Source organism: Anopheles merus, chromosome 3R, assembly GCF_017562075.2.
Source record: "Anopheles merus strain MAF chromosome 3R, AmerM5.1, whole genome shotgun sequence".
NCBI classification, from domain to species: Eukaryota; Metazoa; Arthropoda; class Insecta; order Diptera; family Culicidae; genus Anopheles; species Anopheles merus.
Genome location: NC_054084.1, coordinates 9,105,313 through 9,125,953, shown reverse-complemented (window position 1 = coordinate 9,125,953; position 20,641 = coordinate 9,105,313). Strand labels below are relative to the sequence as shown.

The following is a 20,641-nucleotide window of genomic DNA, read 5'->3' as shown; positions in this document are numbered from 1 at the left end:
TATCGATGAAGCGGCAGAAATAAAAGGGACACTTTTTAAGTGTAAACCGAACTATCAAATGAATGAAACGGACAAATTTGCTGGAATTAATATTCAAAATGCAAAACATTCTGATCACGTTTTTCATTGTGCCTCTTCGAAAACCCTGTTTCGTGTCAAAAATCCTACTGTTCGAACACCGTCTGCTCACCCTGAACGTTGACGTTTGGCGACGTCCGACGTTTGACAGCCGCTCGACCAATCAGAAAGCACCAGCTAAATGCTAAACAAAAAGGGAAAAAATAGGTACACCACGCCGCACTGATTCACTGTGATAGAAGTGGGCAAAGTTGTAATCACTGTTTCTAAATGCATTTGTGAAGCAAAAGTGCATTTATTTGTACAAAATCAGCTGCGGCGCGTGTTCTGTACCAAGGCGCTTCAACTAAAGGCAGACAGGGGGAGAGAGAGAGAGAGACAGAGAGCAAATATGAGGACGTTCGATTTTTGCTTCACACTGCTCGTCGGCGCCGCCGTTCTGCTGCTCGTTGCTGACGATGCACTTGCCGGACGGGACTTTTACAAAATACTGGGCCTGCGGAAAACGGCCAGCAAGAACGATGTGAAAAAAGCGTACAGGTGAGTGTGCCGACTTCCTGCCGCGAGTGCCCATTTCCCGTTAGCTCCGGGTTTTGCTGACGTGTTCCGTTTTTCCGTGTCATTGCAGAAAGCTAGCGAAGGAGCTTCATCCCGACAAAAACAAAGACGATCCGGATGCGTCGCAAAAGTTCCAAGATCTCGGTGCCGCGTACGAGGTCCTGTCCGACGACGACAAGCGCAAGCTGTACGATCGGTGCGGCGAGGAGTGCGTGAAGAAGGAGGGCATGATGGACAATACCGATCCGTTCGCGCAGTTTTTCGGCGACTTTGGGTTCGGGTTCGGCGGGCAGGAGCAGCGGGAAACGCCACGCGGCGCGAACATTGTGATGGACCTGCACGTCACGCTCGAGGAGCTGTACAGCGGGAACTTTGTGGAGATAACGCGCAACAAGCCGGTGATGAAGCCGGCGTCCGGCACGCGCAAGTGCAACTGCCGGCAGGAGATGGTGACGCGCAATCTGGGCCCGGGCCGGTTCCAGATGATGCAGCAGACGGTGTGCGACGAGTGCCCGAACGTGAAGCTCGTGAACGAGGAGCGCACGATCGAGATCGAGATCGAGCCGGGCATGGAGAACGGGCAGGAGACACGATTTTCGGGCGAAGGCGAACCCCACATGGATGGGGAGCCGGGCGATTTGATACTGAAGATAAAGACCGTCCCGCACACCCGGTTCGAGCGGAGGGGCGATGATCTGTACACGAACATCACGATCAGCCTGCAGGATGCGCTCGTGGGCTTTACGCTCGACATTGTGCACCTGGACGGACATAAGGTGACGGTGACGAGGGAGAAGGTGACGTGGCCGGGCGCTAGAATACGCAAGAACGGGGAGGGTATGCCGAACTACGAGAACAACAACCTGCACGGCACGCTGTACATCACGTTCGACGTGGAGTTCCCCAAGTCGCAGCTAACCGATACGGAGAAAGAAGGTAAATTTCACTTTCGGCGGGGTTTCTTCACTTTCGGCGGGGTTTCGGTTGAGTGATTTGGGAGTTTGAAAGTTAATTAACAATGTCTTTCCCCCTTTTTTTGCAGACATCAAGAACCTCCTGAATCAACCCTCGAACAACCGGGTATACAACGGGCTAAGATACTCATAAGAAAGGAAACACGTCAAGCCCGGATGCATTTGATGTGTTCGCAATTAGGAAACGGTTGTGGCGGAGGCGGGTTTTATTCTGTAAACCCACCCTCCCAATCAACCCAACCATCACGCAAATAGGCTGATAACAAATTTAGTGTTTGCTACAATTAGAACAAAACGCCCTCACGGGGGGCGTGATGATCATAAGGCCGTATCTCTGCATTACGTTTGCTTTTGAAGCAGTCGTAAGCCCCGCGACTGTGCATTATGCTTTTCTCCGATGTTCAGTGAAGAGAACAATTAGAATTTTCAACCTCCCCCCTTTTTTTCATTCTCCCCGTCCTTTCCTTCCCGTTCTCTCTGTGACTCTTTCGGAGATCGCTGGACCGTTTTTGTGTCCCACCTCTCTACTAGATGGTATATTTATTTTGTTTTCTCTCTGGTTTCCATTTATTCCCTTTTTCTTCTTCCCCCCAATGCAACAATGAACGAACGAACTATTTTGCTCTCCATCCTGTGTTCTAGTAAGACGAATTTGTACATATGAGTTGTGTCAATAAAACAATATCGACCAAAAAAATTATGTATTTGAAAAAACCTCCAAACGAACAGTTTGATATCTTTCAGTGTAGAGTCCTGATGTATGAGAAATGAAGAAAATAGTGATAAATGGATAATAATTTGGTTTTTATAATCTGTTTATTTAATTCAAAAAATGGAATTACTTTTTTATTACAACTGTTTTACTATTCATTCCCTTAATTAATAACCTTAATCTATTCCTCAAATTTAAACCATTACAAAAGTTATATGTTTAAGTTATACATTTGATTCCTTCTTCCTATGCTCCAATCCGGGTTTGAAATAATTTCCAACGCATAAAACGGTTCCCCTTGAACAGGAAACCAATTACGGGCACCGTCCCAGGCCCTGGCAGCATGGTGGCTCTGCCATACTGCCGGAAATACGGTACGCTTGCTGCATACATTTTCCGCACAATACGCCCGAGAAATGAATTGGCCGGAAATAATGTGACTATTGCAACATCGCCTTATGCTCTAGTGCTTCTTTCCATTCCGAATCGTCCTACACACATTCCCAAGGTCGTCCAGGATATTGGTGTGGACGGACGGTTGGACCGTTTTCGCTGGCTTGTAGATAAAAGGGCGCCTTTGAAGCCGCTCGTGCACCACGCGTACATGTATGTGTTTGTTTTCAAAACAAAACACCCGTTTCTTTCTCCAGCTCTAAACCATCCTCTTCTTCACGGGGCGGGGGGGTGCCATTTTCCCCCCTCCAAGTGTGTCATACCGTCCCCTTTCCTCCATCAAATGTCCAATAGTTCCGGTTCACGAATACCGTGTCGTTGGTGTCGTGTTGGTCGTGAGCCACGACTTCGTCTCCAACAAAAGAGAGAGTGAGAGAGAATGTGAGAGAATTGACCATCTCTTCCATTGGAATGTTACCATGACGATACGCGTTCTCTGTTCTCGCATCGATTCTCCCGCGGATGCTGTGGATGCTTCGATCTTCTGCTTGGCGAAGTCTCCTAAGTCCTCTCGCAGCGCAAACTCCACTAGGGTTCCGGTTTGCCGTCTCGGAGGGGGGGGGGGGTGAAGCTCGAGAGAGCAACATCGGCACATAAATTCCAGCATTTGTGTGTTCACTCTCGCTTTTTCCTATTTTTTTGTTGTTGCTTTCGTTACACGACGGAGATTTTGAAGGGCGACTCCGTACGGTGGAGGCGCATGGTGATCACGTTTATTGAAAGGAATATATAAGCAGGGAGGGAGCGGTAGTGTCGGTGCTGGGATATGATAAAAATCTCCTGAATCTCTCTGCAAATCACTCATACCGGGGCAAGCTCAGCTTCAGTCACTAAAGTACCATCAGCGCTGCCGGGTACGGATGGTACAGCTCCTAGTAGCCCTTGGAAACGTGTGAGTGCGTCCCTTTTCTCTCTGTGTTGGTGTATGTGTGTGTGTGTTTATCCATTACAAATAGACAAAAAGAAAAGGGATTTTATTGTGTGTAAAAGATTGCTTTATCTATTCAATGTGCGTTTTGTAAAGTCCTTGCGCGTGGACCAACACCCGCCCCGCCCGGGTGCCGAAGGGACGTCATGTCGTGCCCGTACACTGTGCAGGAGGCGCTAATGAAGCGTATCCGTTCCTGCTTCACTGCGCTGGCCACTGGGACACACTCTCACCACGCTCAAGGATAATTACACTCCGCCTGTGATGAAAACGCGTGAAGCAATTGGTGGAAAATATGAGCCATAACAAACATCAATAAAATATACACAATGTTTGCGACACGAGAGCACTAATTGGAACACTGGTACTGGGAGGAAGTGACACAATGCAACGCATGAAAAGAACAAGTCGTCCTGCTGCTTCTGTAACATCGGTGTGAGGTGAAAATAGAGAAAACGGGCTAGTGATCCGCACCCATCGGAACACGCACTCGTAGCTGGAAATACAATCCCACCGGATGCTACTACTACTACTACTTCTGCTACTGTCGTCGTCGCCATCGTCAGTGAGATGTGCCTCGTGACCCCTTTTCCGGCTAATGGTTGTGGGAAAGTGTGCGCTAGAATTGAATTAAAATTCAATCCGAAAGGATTTGCTTCGGAGCAGGAACCAGAACCGGATAAAAAAGGAGCTTCCCTAACGACGCTGTGTTTGAGCCCTACGGGGCTACGGAGAATCTGGGAAGGCCAATAAGCCATGCTGCATCCTTCGTGAGCGCCCAAGGCAAATAGTGTCGGATGTCGTTAGTTTAGAAGCAAACAAAAAAAAGAAAAGAAAGTTACTCAAAAGAAAATAGAGAAAAACACTCCAGCTCCAGCCTTGCGCCACCGGAAGAGCTCTGATCGTGTGCCCTTCGGGTGGAGGCGCAAAGAAGTTCGTTCAGGAGCAAAACTACGAGCCGTCGCACACACGCGTACGTACCCTCGTCGGCCAGGCGTCAACAACCTTCGTTCGCGTCGGGATGGCTGAGAAAACAAGGTAAGCAGATAAGCTCTGCCAGCGAGAGTAGAGCCAAAGTGCAAACATCTGCGCTTCCCGGTAATGAATCGTAAAGGCGGAGGCAAACGGATTGATGAAACTTTCCTCTCGGTTTGGGGGGATGAGTTTTTTATTGCGCGTTTATTTCAAATATATTGAAGAAAAAAAAATCATTTCGCAATTCTGCATCGCTGCAGCAAATTAGAAATGCTAATAATGATAATTTTTTAAGAATATTACGTAGATATTACTCTGTTTTCTTTGTGTCATAGAAATCAAAGTAATATTCAATGAACACATAAAAAATCATTCGCTTAATTCCTTTACCTTGTCACTTCCAATTCAATGAAGATATTCCCAGGCACCAATCCAAAATCAATATCAATCAATTTTCGCCCATTCAATTAATGACTGCCTAATGAAGTAGCAGCGCCCATTGAAAGTACTAAGCCCCAAGGTACGTCGCAATCTGCTAATCCTTTTCCATCTCATTATTTTCCATCCCTGCCTTTGATGCGCTGCGATAAAGCTTCCTCTGTTCGCTGATTAATTGAGGACGCTTTGCTTTGTGCCTTCGTTTACCGTCACCAGCGCAAGCAGCAGTCGTTATTAATCGCTTTATGTAATGCCCGTGGTGGAGCCTTGGAGAAGGGTAGTTTAAATTGCAATTGTCAAGGCATATCGGTGCCAAAGACGGAACAAATCAGCAAACAGCCTATCTCGTTCCAATTACAATGTGCCAAATGGAAGCCAATCGGAGCCAGAGCTTGATTGGCCCGTGAGCCATCACCCCGTGGTCGTTTATTCAATCGAGCAAAACCGATGAGCTTTGAGACAGCTGTGCCAACACACCATACCAACAACATGCCGTGTTCGCGCCTACTCAGACGAAACGTGGTGATGGATGTGGCGAAGCACGTGGTGTTGGAAGCAGGCATCCAATTACCTTGAAGCGGGAGTGATGCAGCAGGCGCTGGAACGGAAGATTTCACACCTGAAGACACGCCACGAGCACCGGGGGATGAGCCCGGTTGCAGTGGGAAATGTGAAATTGAATTCACATAATTGCCATTTATTAATTAACGTATAAACGAATGGTGCTGTGTCTAGATCTCTGGGTAAAGGGACACTCCGATGGATCTGTGTGTCCCCACTCCGATTGGGCAATAAATCTAGGTTTATGGCTTTATTGCAGGGTTGTTAGGATTCGGTCACCCTGTCCAGGCCTTCGGGAAACTGTGTGTGTGTGTGTTTTGGAACAGACAGATTGGGAGGGATCCGTTTTTTTTGGCACAGCTTTAGCTTACCTTACCCGAATACGGTTCCATATCGGTATGTACGAAAAGCAGGACAAAGAAAAGGGGTTTTCTTAGCACCCCAGGCAGTAAGAACCAGGCCAAAAGCCCCCCGACAGACACGAAAAACATGAAAATTGGAACATGACTTGGACCCGGTCCAAACGGGGAGGAAAGTTTACTGATTTATTGGCTGGGCACACGGGGCTGGGACATAGTTGAACAATAGTTTGCCGAGAGGAGCCGGTGGAGCAGACAGAGAAAGCGAGGTAGTGTTTTACGTGATTCTTCCCACTATAGTTGCCATGATTAAGTTCTGCTTTGTCGTTCGGCCATCGTCAAGGGTTCGGTGACCGAAAATAACAATCAATTTCATGTTTGGAAAAGATAAGAGAAAAATACTTACAAACTTACTTTCAAACTGTGGTGAGTGTAAGGGCAGGACATGAATGAACAGATGAGATGGGTTGCAGAAGATTGTCCCCATACATTGTGGCGAAACGGCATACAAGGTCATGCTTGTCTGTCGTATACAAATCTTCATAGACATTTTGGTACCACGTAACCCCGTATGTTCAAGTCGTTGAGAATAGAACCGGTCCGGTATTGATGAAGGCGGTGCGCATCTCTCTAATAGACCACCGAGTCATCTAATGGAGGAATGGTTAAAACACCTATTTGTTGTACAAGGTTGTATACTTGGATTCGACTTCAAAAGTGTGTTCACCTATCCGTTCGTCACCTCTAGGTACATCTTCTTAGTCGATCTGCTGGTCACTTGGCCACCACCATCAGATTGATCTTAGTCTCGTTTATCTGCAATCCGAGATTGTATGCCACCTGCTAGATCCCTTGGTAGGCTTTAGGCTACATATGAGAGTTGCAGTCTTATGCGGTCTATATTATCAGCTTATGTTAGGGCCTGGGTTGATAGGTAGATGATGATTTTCAAAGTTGGATTGGAGACAGGCAAACCTATTGCCCCTGGCGTAGACCCTGGGAAGTAGTCTTCTTCTACTTCTTCTATTTGGCTTAACGTCCTACGCGGACATGCCGGTCTTATACAGGCTTTCGAGACTTAATTTATTACCACGCAGCTGGATAATAAGTCAATCCTTACTACGGGGGGACGGTCCATTCTAGGCTTGAACCCATGAACCCATGACGGGATGTTATTGAGTCGTTTGATTTGACGACTGTACCACGGGATCGCCCTCTGTTGGGAAGTAATAAAAGGCTCTTTTTTATAGATACCTTGAGCCGATTTGCCTCATTTGCCTTTTTGCGGGAAGTGATCATTTTAATGCGCTGATGATAAAGCTGTTACTATATTGGATCTTATTGACGGGTAGTGATTCCTATAGCACCGTTATTGTACAGACACCCTAATAGGAAATGGAATCTAATTGGAATTATAATCTAATTGACAGATTCCAGTAGGCGGAAATTCAAAAAAGCTCATTGCGCTCATATAGTTTTATTCTGGCTATACTATCATGTGCGGCTTTGAACTGTATGAAGAGATGGTACGTGGTACTATTATATGTCTGTATTCGGCCATCTTCTCTATTATCTACCGCATAGTAAAGATCATTCGATTGCCCTTCATTTACTTCAATTGCACTGCCAAGCCTTTCCCATGGTCATTTCAACCACTTCCTCTCATTTCAGCTTTGCTCACCGCTACCGATCGACCCACAGCGTGCATCACTACAAACCCCTCCTGCCCACCGATCGCAGGATGGGCCCGATACGCAAAAAGAAAACCCGCTTCAAGGTGCTGCTCATGATGGGGACCGTTTTCGCCTGTCTGCTGTACGCGATCGAGCGCCCCTTCTGGTGGGACTACGACGCACTGGAGGCTCCGCTCTGGAACGAAGCGCTCGAAACGCGTGACGACGAGCAACACTTCAACTACAACAGCTCGTACTTTGTCAACACGGTCGGCTGCAAGATGCCAAGCTTTCCGGTAACGAACGCGCAGATACAGAAGTTTGTCGAGCGGCCGGAACCGATCGAGTGTGTGCCGGCCCTGCTGGAAGCGGACGAACGGTGGATCTGGTTTCAGCTGTCGATGGAGGACATTGAGCGCCATTACAACGTGACGAATGCGAGCATGATACAGTGTTGCGTGCGGTCGTTTGAACGGTTGTCCGACCAGGAGGAGCATCAGGTGGGCAACGAGAGTTGTTTCGACTATCCGGAGCGGTACGATGCGCGGGAGGAAGAGTTCGCGATGGTGAATTGTCATCACGTGGGGCTGAAGGATCCGTTCTACTGGGACTACTTTGCGTTTGTGCCGCCGGGGAAGAGCGCGGTTGAGGAGCGATTGAAAACGGCCAGAAGGGAAGGGTTGGCCGAAGGTGAACAGCGGCTGAATGTGATGATACTGGGGATCGATGCGGTTTCGCGACTGAATCTACACCGCCAGATGAATCAAACGACCGACTATCTACTAAACACCTTAAATGGTATGTGTTCTCTATCGCTATCTCTATCATCCTTCTCTATCTACTCTAGCTACTAAACTACTGCGTTCTTTTCCACCCGACAGGCATTGAGATGTTCGGTTACAACAAAGTGGGTGACAATACATTTCCCAACATGGTGCCGGCCCTAACCGGGCTGGACATCGAGGAGCTCGGTGCAGCATGTCTTCCAAATGCCAGCAGTACCTTTGACCTGTGTCAGTTCGTGTGGAACAAGTTCGGCGAGGCCGGCTACCGGACGGTCTACGCCGAGGACAGCTCGGCGATGGGCACGTTCAACTACGGCAAGAAGGGCTTTCGCCGCCAGCCGACCGACTACTATCTGCGCAACTTTTTCCGCCAGATGGAATCGAGCGTCGGCTACAACAAGAAGCTGAACGCGAAACTGTGCTTGGGCGGGCGAAATCCGACCCGCGTGCTGCTGGACTATGCGCGAAAGATCGTCAAAACGTTCGGTGCGTCGGAGCCGGTGTTTTCGTTGCTGTGGGGCGTCGGTATGACGCACGATTTCTTCAACAATCCAGCCCTGATCGACGATGACTATCGGCAGGTGCTGGAGTTTATGCAGGAAGAGCATCGGCACTATCTGAACCGTACGGTGCTAATTCTGATGAGCGATCACGGCATACGGTGGGGCTCGTTCCGCAACACCTACCAGGGCATGATGGAGGAACGACAGCCGTTTCTGATCTTCGTACTGCCGGCGTGGTTTCGTCGCGAGTATCCCGCCGCTTACCACAACCTGCGAAGGAACCGATTGCGGCTCACGACACACTTTGATCTGTATGAAACGTTGAAAGAGTTTCTCGATATGTCCGGGTTGCGGACTGGGTCGATTCGTGAGCGAACGGAAGAGCTGCTGGAAGCGAAACCTATCCCTCGGGGGATTAGTTTGTTTCTGCCCGTTCCTACCACGCGAACCTGTGAGGATGCGGGCATCGCTCCGCACTGGTGTACCTGTCACGATCATAAACCGCTGCCGAAGAACGATCATCAGGTGATACAGGCGGCACGGTTCGCCGTCGAGCGGGTGAATCATCTGCTGCTGGAGTACCCGCAGTGCAGCGTGCTGCATTTGAACTCGATCGACGATGCGAGCGTGGGCATGTCGCCGGAGAACATCACGGCCAAGCACAAGTTTAGCGACATCAGCGTGCGGTTTGTGACGAAACCGGGCGACGGTGAGTTCGAGGCGACGGTGCGGATCGATTCGAACAACGATAGCTTCCTGACGGGGACGGTCAGCCGTACGAATCTGTACGGCAAGCAGAGCTTCTGTGTCGATGACTATCGGTTGAAGCTGTACTGCTTCTGTGGAATTTAGAGGGTGAATAGGGTGCGGAAGTATTCTAGTTAGATAGACCTAGGTCCGTTGGGGTAGGTTGAAAAGAGCTAGCTTTAGAATAGGCGTTAAACGATCATGCAAAATCAAACCAAGAAATGGGAGGAAAGGGCTCCACTGGGAAATACAAGTGATAGTGTAGAGATACGAGATTTCCACTTACCATTTTTAAGCCTCACCCTTTTTCTTACTACGGGGGGTGAGCTAGTGAGGAAGATAGAGAGGGTGTATTACCAAAAAGTGTACAATGTATATTTGTTATTTGATTTTCTCCATTTTTGTATTGTGCTTCCGTTGTATAACACGGTAAATAAATAAAGAGAAAAGTATTATTTTCAAATGACATCCGATTGGTGTGCTTTTTCTTTTTGAGAAGCTTGAAAATTGTGTTTTCATTTACTAAAATAATAAAGTGTAACGTATAAAACTACTTCCAAATTTGAAATCACTACGCGGCTTCCCACTGTGCAGCACTTGAGCCAAAAAAAGTCGATGAAACGTCAAAACGACACACGGCACACGGATAATCCGTTTGTTGTGTTTTCTGCGCGTGCAGCACGCAGTCTTCGCTGCCGTCGGGGAAAAGATCTCCCAAAACACACCGAAAAACGCTCCTAATTCACAATGAAAATCACCAAACACAAGAAAACTCGTAAGTATATGAGTTTTTACATCAACAACTTTGGATTTCGCGAACCACTGCTCGTGCTGATCGATGGAAGCTTCTGCCATGCAGCGTACAAGGTATCCCTTTCATTCCGTCCCGAAAGCAACGTGCTTTTGCTTTTTCGTTTTGTATTTATTAACTCACCTCATTAACAACTCATTATTAAAACTCTTCCAGATCCGCCTGCAAATAGAAGAGCAGCTAAAAAAGTACTTCCAGTGTGAGGTAAAGCCTATCGTTACGGCATGCATCATCACCGAGACGGACAATCTCGGACCGGGCTTCACCGGCACCAGTCAGCTGTTGAAGAAATTCCTCGTACATCGCTGCGGCCACGAAAAGCGACCGCTCGACGGTTCGTCCTGCATCAAATCCATGACCAAATCATGCCACTACATCGTTGCAACGCAGGACCGAGCGCTGCAGGAGTGGGTCCGCGAGCATCCGGGTATACCGCTTTTCTACCTGCACAATGCATCCGTCCCCACGCTGGTGCAACCGTCGGAGGCTCACCGACAGGCGGCTGCGGAAGGGCAGAAGAGTCGGGTAGGAATTCGTGAACTGGATCAGCAAACAATACAAAAGCTGAAAGTGAAGGAAGGGCTCGTTACACCCGATCCGAACGGGGGCCCCAAGAAGAAGCGAAAGGTGAAAAACCCCAACCCGCTGTCGTGTAAAAAGCCCAAAAAGACGAAAAAGGGAGTGGAAGGAAAGGGGACTCCGTCGGAGAGCAAGCCACCCACCGTGGGGGAGGGTGGAGTGGTAAAGAAAAAGAGCAGAAAGCGCATCAAGCTGCCGAAACACGTCATAGAGCATCTGAAAGCCGGTAACGGTGGTGGTGCTGGGGCGTCATAAATGTAAGCAAATATTGTGAAATAAAATTCGGCAATTAAACCTCATTTAACTAACTCATCGTTGTTTTTTTGTGTGTTTTCTGGTGTTGGAGTATGGACACAGTTTTATTATCGAAGGTTTTCAATTTGATTTGCGTTAATTACAAACTAAAGTAAATCCGCGGATGGATGATGATTGTTTCTTTCTATCGTCTCGACATTTACACGACACAGCGATAAAGTGGTGTGTGTGTGTGTAGTGCTGCTACTACACACGAACATCCGTTTCCTATTCCGGTGTTAGAGTGGGGATTTTTACGTGGGTGTGGTGTGACAACGAGGGGGGGGGGGACATAGGAGGGGCTGACGACATGGAATGACGCTGGACAGCATGCAATTGTGCTGCGCGATGCAGTGTGTGTAGATGAGCGCGCTTTTATAGTCAGAAAGGGTAAAAAAAGATCAAAAAGTGTCAAATGAAGTTATAACAAAGCACGATTTCAAATAGAATTTCCAAACGATCGAACGTAAAAAGTAGTTAAATAAGTGTCAAAATTGTACTTAAAAGTAGAACACGGACAGGATGAATCCTAAAAATGGGACTGAGTTCACGATTAGTTCCTCTTGAGATGAGGTGTGTTGGTCATGTCTTTTTTCATCTAAGAAGGGACTGTGTGTGTGTGTGTGTGTGTGTGTGTGTGTGTGTGTGTGTGTGTGTGTGTGTGTGTGTGAAAGGTGTAAAATTTGAATTGATTTGATTGCTTTGTGGGGGGCTTACGATGGGGGATGGGACCACTTCTCTCTCTCTCTCCCTCTCTCTCTTTGAATGTGCTCTTTCAGGTGCCGTCAGTCTTGGTTCTGCCGTTGGTTACTGCTGATTACCGCTACTTGAACGGGTATCAGGTATTCTTGAAGCCAATGTACTGCGCGGCAATGACCAGCATCTTCAGACTGGTGCAGAGCGGGTTCTGGGGGTTCGCGGCCATAAACTTCTGACAGTTGCTGATCAGCTCCATGATCACCTTCGGCGAGTGTTCCTTCGTGATCGGATCCTGAAAGTCTAGATTGACGATTGCATCGGACAAGTACCTGCAGGGGTGGAAAATTAGACGTTAACATACATAAACAATCCTTTTTGTCGATTCGTTGCCATCCTTCCAGTCCACTCACTTGTGCTTCAGTTCATTGTGGTTTGCCATGTCGGCGGAAATTTGCTGTATGAGCGACAGCAGCACGGTTTGCTCGAGCGGGCACGGATTGAACACCTGCTTGTGGTCGGCCCGCTCGAGCAGAAACTCCACCAGGCTCAGATCGTTCGACAGCAGCGCCTTGTGGAAGGCTTTGTTGATCTGGCCCCCGTTCAGGTACTGCTTGATCTGGTCCTGCACGTCCATGTTGCTCGGGGCGGGCGTTTGGGCCTGCGAGCGCACCACCGACAGGACGGAGTCTTCCAGCGAGGATGCCTGTGCCTCGAAGCCCTTCTCGATCTCCTGCCGGATGTGTTCGCGCACCGACCGGAGCAGCGACGCGTGCAGCCCGCGCATATCCTTCTCGATCGTTTCGCGCAGCGCCCGCACGGTCGCTATCGTCGTTTGGTCGGCCGTCGTGCTGAGCTCCTTCGGCAGCTGCCGGACGCTTTCCACCAGCTCGCCGGTACGGTCCTGCATCTTCCCTATGCCCTCCAGGTGTTTGTCGACCTTTTGTATGACTGGAAAGATACGGAGGGTGGAAATAAAGAAACCATCAAGCACTTGCTACAGTGGCAGAAATGGAGAGAAAGTGAGACGGGACTTACGTTCCAGTATGCCGTACGAGAAGGCTTTGCTCATCTGTCGGAACAGTTCTTCACATTGTTTGCTGTAGCTGGGCAGGATCACCTCGCGCAGCGATGCGTGGTACACTTCGTACAGCACCGTCCGCATGCCTGTCTGTATGGCCGTGGACATTGCCTTCATGACAGGCTGGATTGCAAAAGGAAAGTATTAAAATTTCCTTCATCAACAAGCACATTCCCCCTTCACACTTACCTCACTTCGCACCGTGCGCTGAATCGAGTCCCGGATGGCGCCTTCGTTGGTGCGCAGCTTTTCCGCCAGATCCGCGGCGACGGCACGCTGCACCATGTCCAGCTTGCCGTTAATCGCGGGCAGCAGCTTCTGCTGCATCTCCTGCACGATCGCCTGCAGCAGACGGCCCTGCAGCTGCGCAATCATCGCCTGAGGTAGGTGCGTTAGGGTTTCGGCGATGCGGGCCTGCTGGTTGTTGAAGCAGCTCACCAGCGTCTGCTCCATCTTGAGCGAGTGCTGCACCAGCAGCCCGGACAGTTGCGTTTCGATCGTTTTCGGCAGCGTCTGGTTGAACCGGTTCATCGTGGCACTGTTCTTGCGCTGCTCCTCCACCCGGGCCTTCTTCATCGCGTCCAGCTGCACGTTCAGCTGCTCGATCTGGCGCGACTGTGCCACCATGAGGTCCATCATGCGGTCCAGCTTGCTGCTCAGCTCGGCAATTTGCTTCGAAGAGTCGGGCACGTGCACGATGGTCGGTGGGGCCAGCGTCGGTGGTGCCGTCGTAACAACTTCCTTTCCAACCGCCGGCACATCTGTCGGTACGGATGACGGCCAAAAGCCGGACACGGAGGGCTCATCGTTCGGCTCCACCTTCGCGCTTTCCTCACCTGGACTGTCGCGGAGCAGGGCGGAGGACTTTCTTTTCACCGAAACTTCCTCCCGCTCGATGGTGGTGTCTGCTGTCGGTTCCTTCAGGGCGGATGCTGCAACCGTTGCCTTTTCTGCGGACAACAACACGCTAGCGTCTGCCACGTCCGGCTCCGGATCTTTCTCGTCCACATCCTCGTCCGCATTGTCGTTGGTACCGTTTGGTACCACAACTACCACACCGTCCTCTTCATCGAACCGGTCGGCCACATTCACCACACCTTCCTCTTCGTCGTCTTCCTCCTCCTCCTCCTCCTCGTCGTAGTCGTCCTTCCGCTCGACGCACGAGTACAGGAACAGATCCTCGACCATGCTGATGACCGGTCCCTTGGTCGACATGATTTGCTGCACCTCCCGGCTCGGGCTCGAACCGCCGCTAGCAAGCATCTCCGCCGATGGCATCGGTGGTACCGTTGGAGCATCTATAAAAGAACCGTTTAGAAGTTGTTTTAGAAACTCACCCCGGACTGTCTCGTTGACAAATTCTTCCTACCTGTAACGCTATCCTCCTCCATATTATTGCCTGGCCCGTTGGTGGAATTTCGATGCTTCGCCTTACTGGCCGCCGCACTATCGTCGGCCGCTTCCGAGCGATTCTTCACCATGTTCACAAACGCTTCCAGTGCGTCCGTCGTCGGCATTGTGGTGGGCTGCGTGACCTGCTGGCCTGCGGACGCCACCATATCCGCAACCGACGCTGGCGGCTGCTGCTGCTGGTGCTGTTTAGTGGCTTTGGCCAGCATAAACAGGGTGCTGAGTACGTCCGGATTGACGGTTTCGTCGCTTTTGATTTTTTCTAAAACAGAAATCCATACATTAAAATCACTTCCAGAATCAAAAACCGCCCAATAGAGAGACATATAAGCCTTCCGTTTAAATTTAAACACAAAGAATCCGTTAAATTAACTACCTCGAACCGTCGGCGGTTCTGCTTCGTCAAGTGTAAGTATTTTCGTAAAATGTTCCATCGTCAGTGACGTCCCCGAGACGCTAATGACGGCGCCGCCGCCGCCGCCCGCCACCGGTTGACCTACTGCGCCCGTCCCGTGGCCCTGCTGCTGCTTTCTGCTCTTGCCCTGCTCGCCTACCGTGCTGCCGTTGGCCAGCGCAAACTGGGCCCTCTTCACGGGTCCCTTCTTCTTTCCCTGCTTGGACACCGGCTTCGGCTCGGCGTCCGTGTCTTCCTCATCCCCATCCTCATCGTCCGGATCGTCGGTAATGTCGGTAATGACTCGCTCGGAACCGGCCACCGAGGCAACGCTTGTGTTGCCACCGCCTTCCTCCTCTTCCTCTTCCTGCTCATCGTCGCTTGAGGCGCCACCACTGTCGCTAGACGACACGCTACCGTTCGCGCTGGCCGTGCTCGTGATGGACGAGCTGGCGGCCTTCCTGGCGCCGGTCGTGGTGGCGGTGGTGTTGGTCGTAACCGTCGTGTTGACCGGTGCGCCCCGGCCCCGCCTTCGCCCTCCCGTGGGGGCCGTTCGCCGATCGTACTGATTCATGATCGTTTCCATTTCGGGGTAGGGCAGCTCCGAAAGGTTGATAATACGCACGTCCTTCACGTTCTCCTTGCCTGCTGCAGCGTCAGAGAAGGGGGAACGAAACGGAGGGGAAAACATGGCATCGTTACCAAGTGTCATTTTTTCGACCGAAAGGGATCGTTAATGAAAGGAGCAGAGGGACATTGTGTTTGTCTTTTCCTTTCATAAAAACCAAAGCTAATGTATACAAAACATAACTACAACAATAGCTTCCAGGAAGTACAAACAATAAATAACATAAATGTCTGCAAGAAAACTAAACGCACACAAGGGTAACTCTTCAACTCGTAACCCTCAACGGTACGTTACATTTGAAACATAATACGTTTTACTTTGCAAAGCTAACTAATAGAACGAATAACTGAGCTACAAGTACTAAACACTTAATACAAATATCAATACAAACAATTTAATTTCTAAATAACATCTACAAAACAATACAAAAAACAAATGTGAGATATGTATGGCCATCTTACCTGATCTGGTAGCGCTGCCCGGTGTGCTGAAGGAGTCCGGTGTCATAAGATTCACTTTGTTGCTGCTACTGGCCGGCGTCGTAGGTCCACTCGTACCACCAACGTTTGTTCCCTCCGCCGAAGAGTTTGCCGTGCGGATGGATACAAACACGTCATTTAACTTCTGAGCCGCTTCGGCCATTTTCAGCGCTATGGGGTTATTGCTATCATCCTCTTCCTCCTCTTCGACATTGCCCGATCCGTTGTTCAGCGTGCCTTGCGCACCGTTCTTCCCATCAACCTTCTTGCTCTTCGCTGCCGTTTCGTCCACCAAACGATCATCCTCCTCCGATGGGCCGTGCGACACATTGTTGTCCGTGGTTTCGTTGGAAGCGGAGGACGACACGGACGACGAGTTGCCCGTGCTTTCCGTCGCCTCCGCATCATCCCGGACCGGGTCGTCCGTTAGCTCCTTCGTTAGCGGTTCGCTTTCACTGTCCGGAATGGCTTCGTACATGAGCGTACAGTCCTGCAGGTTGTTCGGTTGCACGAGGAACATACGAATCATGACACACTTCGGTGACGCCTGCTCGTCGTCCTCATCGTCGTCGTAGTCGCCGTACTTCGAGTTGCCGGCCGCTGCGTACAGTATCGAAAACCCGAGCACCGACGCCGACAGCGGGTACTCCGCAATCGACACAATGTACGGCTGCACGATCGAGCGTGTGCCGCCCTTGGAGAGGGTCGGCTTTTTCGGTTCGCTTTCCGCCGTCGAGCCCGCCGACTGTCCCTTGCGCACCTGCAGCACGTAGATCTGGCGCGTGCTGCGCTCGGTCAGCACCAGGTAAGTGGAGGATATGTCGATTTCCGCCTTGAAGTGGAGCGACGCTTCGACCGGCGACGTTAGCCGGACCGTCTGCAGACACTCCCAGGACTCGCAGCACCACACCTTAATCTCGGCGTTGTTTTCCGCGCACGTGATCGCGTGCTTCCAGATCGTCTTGTTGTTGACCGTCTCGGTGTAGTTGTCCAGGAAGAAGAAGCTCGTGATCGGCTTGCCGTCGTGCGGTTTCCACAGGTGCAGCCGCCGGGGGGACCGATCGTTGGCGTGCTGGTACACCTGGTAGAACCGGATGAGACCGTCGCTCGAGCTGAGCGCGAGCGTGGTACCGTCGTCGGAAAACACGCTGCCGGTGATGGTCGCCTCGCCATCGTTCGCCTTAAAGCCACCCTCCTCGATGTCGGACGCTTTCAGATCGGTCGTATCGATGTACGATTTCGTCAGCACGCTAATACTGTAGCACTGGAAGGTGGAACCGCGCGTCCACACGAGCAGTTGTTTCGCAAACTCGTCGTTAAAGTCGGTACCGTCGCCCAGGTACGGGCACCACGTGATGCGATCGCAGATCGGCACGTGCCCCTCGAGCGGGTCGACGATTTTCACCTTCAGCGCGGTGGTCACCTTCTCACCCTTCACCAGCACCTGGTGCACGTGCAGGGTCGTCCGTTCGATGATGCCGAGCAGACATTCGGTGGTGCTGTTGTGCGAGAACTGCAGATCCAGTATCTCGTCCGACAGGCCCTTGATCAGCCCCCGTTCGGGCAGGTCCAGATGAGCTACCCGGACCATACCTTCGCTCTTCGACTGCTTCGTTACTGTTGGGAGGTGAAAAGAGGCGCAGATCGGTTAGTGGTGGGGGAGAAAAAAGGAAAAACCTGAAGCAGTACTGTACCTCGAATCGAGTAAGCCAGCAGATAGCAATCCTTGTGGCAGGCTATCAACCGGCCCGGGTAGTTTTTCTGTTCCCATTTGAAGTTGACCACGTTGACCAGCTTGATCTTCGAACTGCCACGGTCATGTTTGCCCTCGGTACACACGACTGTGATGTTCTTATCGGTGGTCTTGAAGGAATGTTGACTATCGTCCGCATTGAATACGCTGCAAAGGAATAGAGCACGATGCCATTAGGATCGGAAACTGCGGCATCAAAAAAAAGGGACAACTTACAACTTCTTGCTGCCGCTCGCGACGGTAGAGACGGTTCGGTCGGTGGTTTCCATGGTGAACTCAAGGCGCTCTAGCAAGGACGATGATATATGGTTCAATAAAGGAGCTGACTGGTGCTGCTGCTGCTGCTGCTGTTCTGTGTGTGCAGGATCTGCTAAATATCGGCGCAAATAAACGCGTTGCAACAACCGAGACAACTCAACTGTGGTGATGATGGCCAAAATTAGCATAACATCATGGGGGGTCAGCACATAAAAAATGTAAGACAATCTTCACTCAATGCAGGTCTGTTGTTGTCTTCCTTCGTCGAGTGAGGTTCGCTTATGAGGATGGCGCTGTGCGATAATGAATGATTACGGCGCTTGTCTCACAATCCCACGTACGTAGTTGTGCACACTACTATACACAGCGTGGAAGGAATTGTTTCTAAAACATTGATTTTCTTTAACCCCCAAGCGCGCTCTGTCTCTCTCTCTCTCTTTCTTTCTCTACGGTCACGGAAGGGTTCGTCGCCTTTCGCGGGGTAAGCGAGAGGTGTGGCGGCGATGGTGAAACGGAAAGAAAACAACAAAAAACGAAGAAGAAACTAGGGAAAGCACTTCTCCAGTTAGTCGGGGGGAAGCTAAAAAACTGCAACCACTGCAGATAGTCCCGTTTGTGCCGATTGTGTGTTTTCTCTTGGTTTCTTACTAAACGCTATTAAACGATACACTTTTACTACGCGCTGCTTTACTACGCGATAGATGCGTTCTTCTTCGTCTCCAGTATCCTTTCCTTTCGGAGTCCGTCGAGCCCGGCGGAACCTTTTGCTAGGGGGCGGAACGGGCACACGCACTAGGGTAAAACAAATACACACGCGATGCAGAGGCTCGCTAAAATGCGCCCCGCGGGAAACGGATACGGATATGACACGAAATGTGAACGGGTGGGGCGGGGGATATATTATATTTCCCGAGATTGCAATTCCCGGTTCGTCCGAACGCTTCGATTTTTTCAGCAAAAAAATAAATGCAAAAAATAGCTTTTTCTGCTGCTGTCATCACTGTCAAGATGAAATGGGCAGAGTGGCCAGATTATTTTTTCGGTTTTCGGTAGGCGCATCAAAATTTTATCGGTAGTTTTCGGTAGGTTAAAACTCGAAACTTAAAAGAAGTAAAAGCGAAAGAAGTCTTAAGCGGGATGGGAGGGGGTGCTAATGCGGAAAATTAATATTCCATCTCACGAGAATATGCATCCTTTATTTAGGATATGGATTAGATTTGGTTCAGCGGTTACACAAATGAAGATTTTTCTAAAGTGTCGATCTGAAAATTGGAATTCTAAGCCAAAGAAGGACTAAGATGCACATTTTTTTATGGTGACAAGTTCTTTTTGTCGGAGCTCCACGCGACCGCTTGGAACCGCAGCAGTGCTCCATTGAATACGATTTTATCGCACGTGTTGTCATTTGATTTTCGCTGGATTATTTAGATTGATTTAATTGTTTGGCTGAGTTTTGTAGTTCAATGATTAAAAAATTGAGATTTTTTCCTTCAAACCCTAGATATATATATATATATACATCGGTATTTCGGGTCACTTTGCCCACAGAGCAAGGCGAACTTTTTGGCGGCCACCGTCGCAAAACCGTCGCAAAACGTCAAAACCGACGTCGCATGTACTGCAAACCGACGTCGCCAGCGAGCGAAACTCGCAACGATTTCGAGGCGCTGGCGACGGTCGTTTTTGACGTTTTGCGACGGTTATTGACCTTTCGAGCGAGCTTTTGCCCTGCAGACCAGTGTGGCCAGATTATATTGGCAGATTTCGGCAGGAGCACTGTTGAGAACGCAACCATTTAAATTTAATCAATTATTTTAACGATCAATTTCTTTTTACCCTACTAGCATAGAGAATGAAAAAGTGTGCGTCTTTTATAAATAATGTGTGAGGTTTGAAGTAAGATTGTGTGAAGCTATGAATCAAAAGTTGTTTTTATTTGTAATAAAAGTGATACAATATTTATAAACCAAGTTTGATGTGTTAAAGTTTTTCTTTTGATTCGGGTGCACCAAGTCCGTGTAAAGGGAAGCGCACAGCGCGCTAAGAAAGAAACGAGCGGGAGGGGGTTTCAGTTCAGCGCAGCGCAACTCGCTGGAATCAAGTGGGGTACCAATTCAGCGCAGCGCATGCCGAAAGAAACGGAAAGGAAGGGGTATAGGGAAAATACAATGAAACAGCGCGATCGAGCATTCTACTTATTATGAACATTACATTTTAACGGATAAAAATAAAAAGTGCCAGACAAACAAACGTGCATCAGCGCAATAAGTAACAAATGAGGTTAGCAATCCTTGAAACAGAATCCCAAGCGCCACAGATTAAGCTTAAACGACTGAAAAATCAAATATTTGTGATTTTCGGTAGGTTAAACGAAAAATCGGTAGTTTTAGGGGGCTTATCGGTGAATCGGTAGGCATATGAAAAATCGGTAGGAATACAGATAAATCGGTATTTCTGGTCACTCTGCTGGGTGGATTTGAAGGAACATATTTTTATGTTATTTCTACTATCGTT

General features: G+C 49.6%; 4 protein-coding genes across 6 annotated transcripts; 3 read left to right on the top strand and 1 right to left on the bottom strand.

The window, feature by feature from the left end:
* The first annotated feature begins 249 nt into the window (after positions 1-249).
* On the top strand, positions 250-2,326 carry LOC121595294 (dnaJ homolog shv). The gene is made up of 3 exons (XM_041919179.1): positions 250-618; positions 707-1,572; positions 1,679-2,326. The coding sequence occupies exons 1-3, from the start codon at positions 470-472 to the stop codon at positions 1,741-1,743; spliced, it is 1,080 nt and encodes a 359-aa protein (XP_041775113.1). The 5' UTR covers positions 250-469; the 3' UTR covers positions 1,744-2,326.
* A 1,052-nt stretch (positions 2,327-3,378) lies between these two features.
* Positions 3,379-10,199, top strand: LOC121597382. Its single transcript, XM_041923106.1, has 3 exons — positions 3,379-4,741; positions 7,708-8,507; positions 8,591-10,199. The coding sequence occupies exons 1-3, from the start codon at positions 4,725-4,727 to the stop codon at positions 9,847-9,849; spliced, it is 2,076 nt and encodes a 691-aa protein (XP_041779040.1). The 5' UTR covers positions 3,379-4,724; the 3' UTR covers positions 9,850-10,199.
* Positions 10,200-10,403: 204 nt separating this feature from the next.
* On the top strand, positions 10,404-11,433 carry LOC121595916 (rRNA-processing protein UTP23 homolog). The gene is made up of 2 exons (XM_041920312.1): positions 10,404-10,611; positions 10,712-11,433. Exons 1-2 carry the CDS (start codon positions 10,492-10,494, stop codon positions 11,387-11,389), a joined length of 798 nt encoding a protein of 265 aa, XP_041776246.1. The 5' UTR covers positions 10,404-10,491; the 3' UTR covers positions 11,390-11,433.
* A 594-nt stretch (positions 11,434-12,027) lies between these two features.
* Positions 12,028-19,099, bottom strand: LOC121595914 (enhancer of mRNA-decapping protein 4 homolog). 3 transcript variants are annotated; one of them, XM_041920309.1, is made up of 9 exons: positions 18,086-19,099; positions 17,811-18,016; positions 16,099-17,733; positions 14,992-15,657; positions 14,575-14,877; positions 13,395-14,503; positions 13,163-13,328; positions 12,538-13,075; positions 12,028-12,456 (listed from the first exon to the last, which is right to left on the bottom strand). In XM_041920309.1, the coding sequence occupies exons 1-9, from the start codon at positions 18,313-18,315 to the stop codon at positions 12,267-12,269; spliced, it is 5,043 nt and encodes a 1,680-aa protein (XP_041776243.1). In that variant the 5' UTR covers positions 18,316-19,099; the 3' UTR covers positions 12,028-12,266. The 3 variants fall into 3 exon arrangements, with proteins under 3 accessions (XP_041776243.1, XP_041776244.1, XP_041776245.1); XM_041920310.1 differs by having other exon boundaries at positions 14,992-15,654; XM_041920311.1 differs by lacking the exon at positions 14,992-15,657.
* Between the last annotated feature and the right edge of the window lie 1,542 nt (positions 19,100-20,641).

What these genes read in the sequence shown, in the direction of transcription:
- LOC121595294 (XM_041919179.1), top strand. Translation starts at nt 470, where the DNA reads ATGAGGACGTTCGATTTTTGCTTCACACTGCTCGTCGGCGCCGCCGTT. An exon ending in GATGTGAAAAAAGCGTACAG is followed by an intron (nt 619 to 706) that starts GTGAGTGTGCCG and finishes GTGTCATTGCAG; the next exon opens with AAAGCTAGCGAAGGAGCTTC. An exon ending in AACCGATACGGAGAAAGAAG is followed by an intron (nt 1,573 to 1,678) that starts GTAAATTTCACT and finishes CTTTTTTTGCAG; the next exon opens with ACATCAAGAACCTCCTGAAT.
- LOC121597382 (XM_041923106.1), top strand. An exon ending in TCTACTAAACACCTTAAATG is followed by an intron (nt 8,508 to 8,590) that starts GTATGTGTTCTC and finishes TCCACCCGACAG; the next exon opens with GCATTGAGATGTTCGGTTAC.
- LOC121595916 (XM_041920312.1), top strand. Translation starts at nt 10,492, where the DNA reads ATGAAAATCACCAAACACAAGAAAACTCGTAAGTATATGAGTTTTTAC. An exon ending in TCTGCCATGCAGCGTACAAG is followed by an intron (nt 10,612 to 10,711) that starts GTATCCCTTTCA and finishes AAACTCTTCCAG; the next exon opens with ATCCGCCTGCAAATAGAAGA.
- LOC121595914 (XM_041920309.1), bottom strand. Translation starts at nt 18,315, where the DNA reads ATGCTAATTTTGGCCATCATCACCACAGTTGAGTTGTCTCGGTTGTTG. An exon ending in AGAACCGCCGACGGTTCGAG is followed by an intron (nt 14,878 to 14,991) that starts GTAGTTAATTTA and finishes TTTCTGTTTTAG; the next exon opens with AAAAAATCAAAAGCGACGAA. An exon ending in CTCGTACGGCATACTGGAAC is followed by an intron (nt 13,076 to 13,162) that starts GTAAGTCCCGTC and finishes GTATCTTTCCAG; the next exon opens with TCATACAAAAGGTCGACAAA.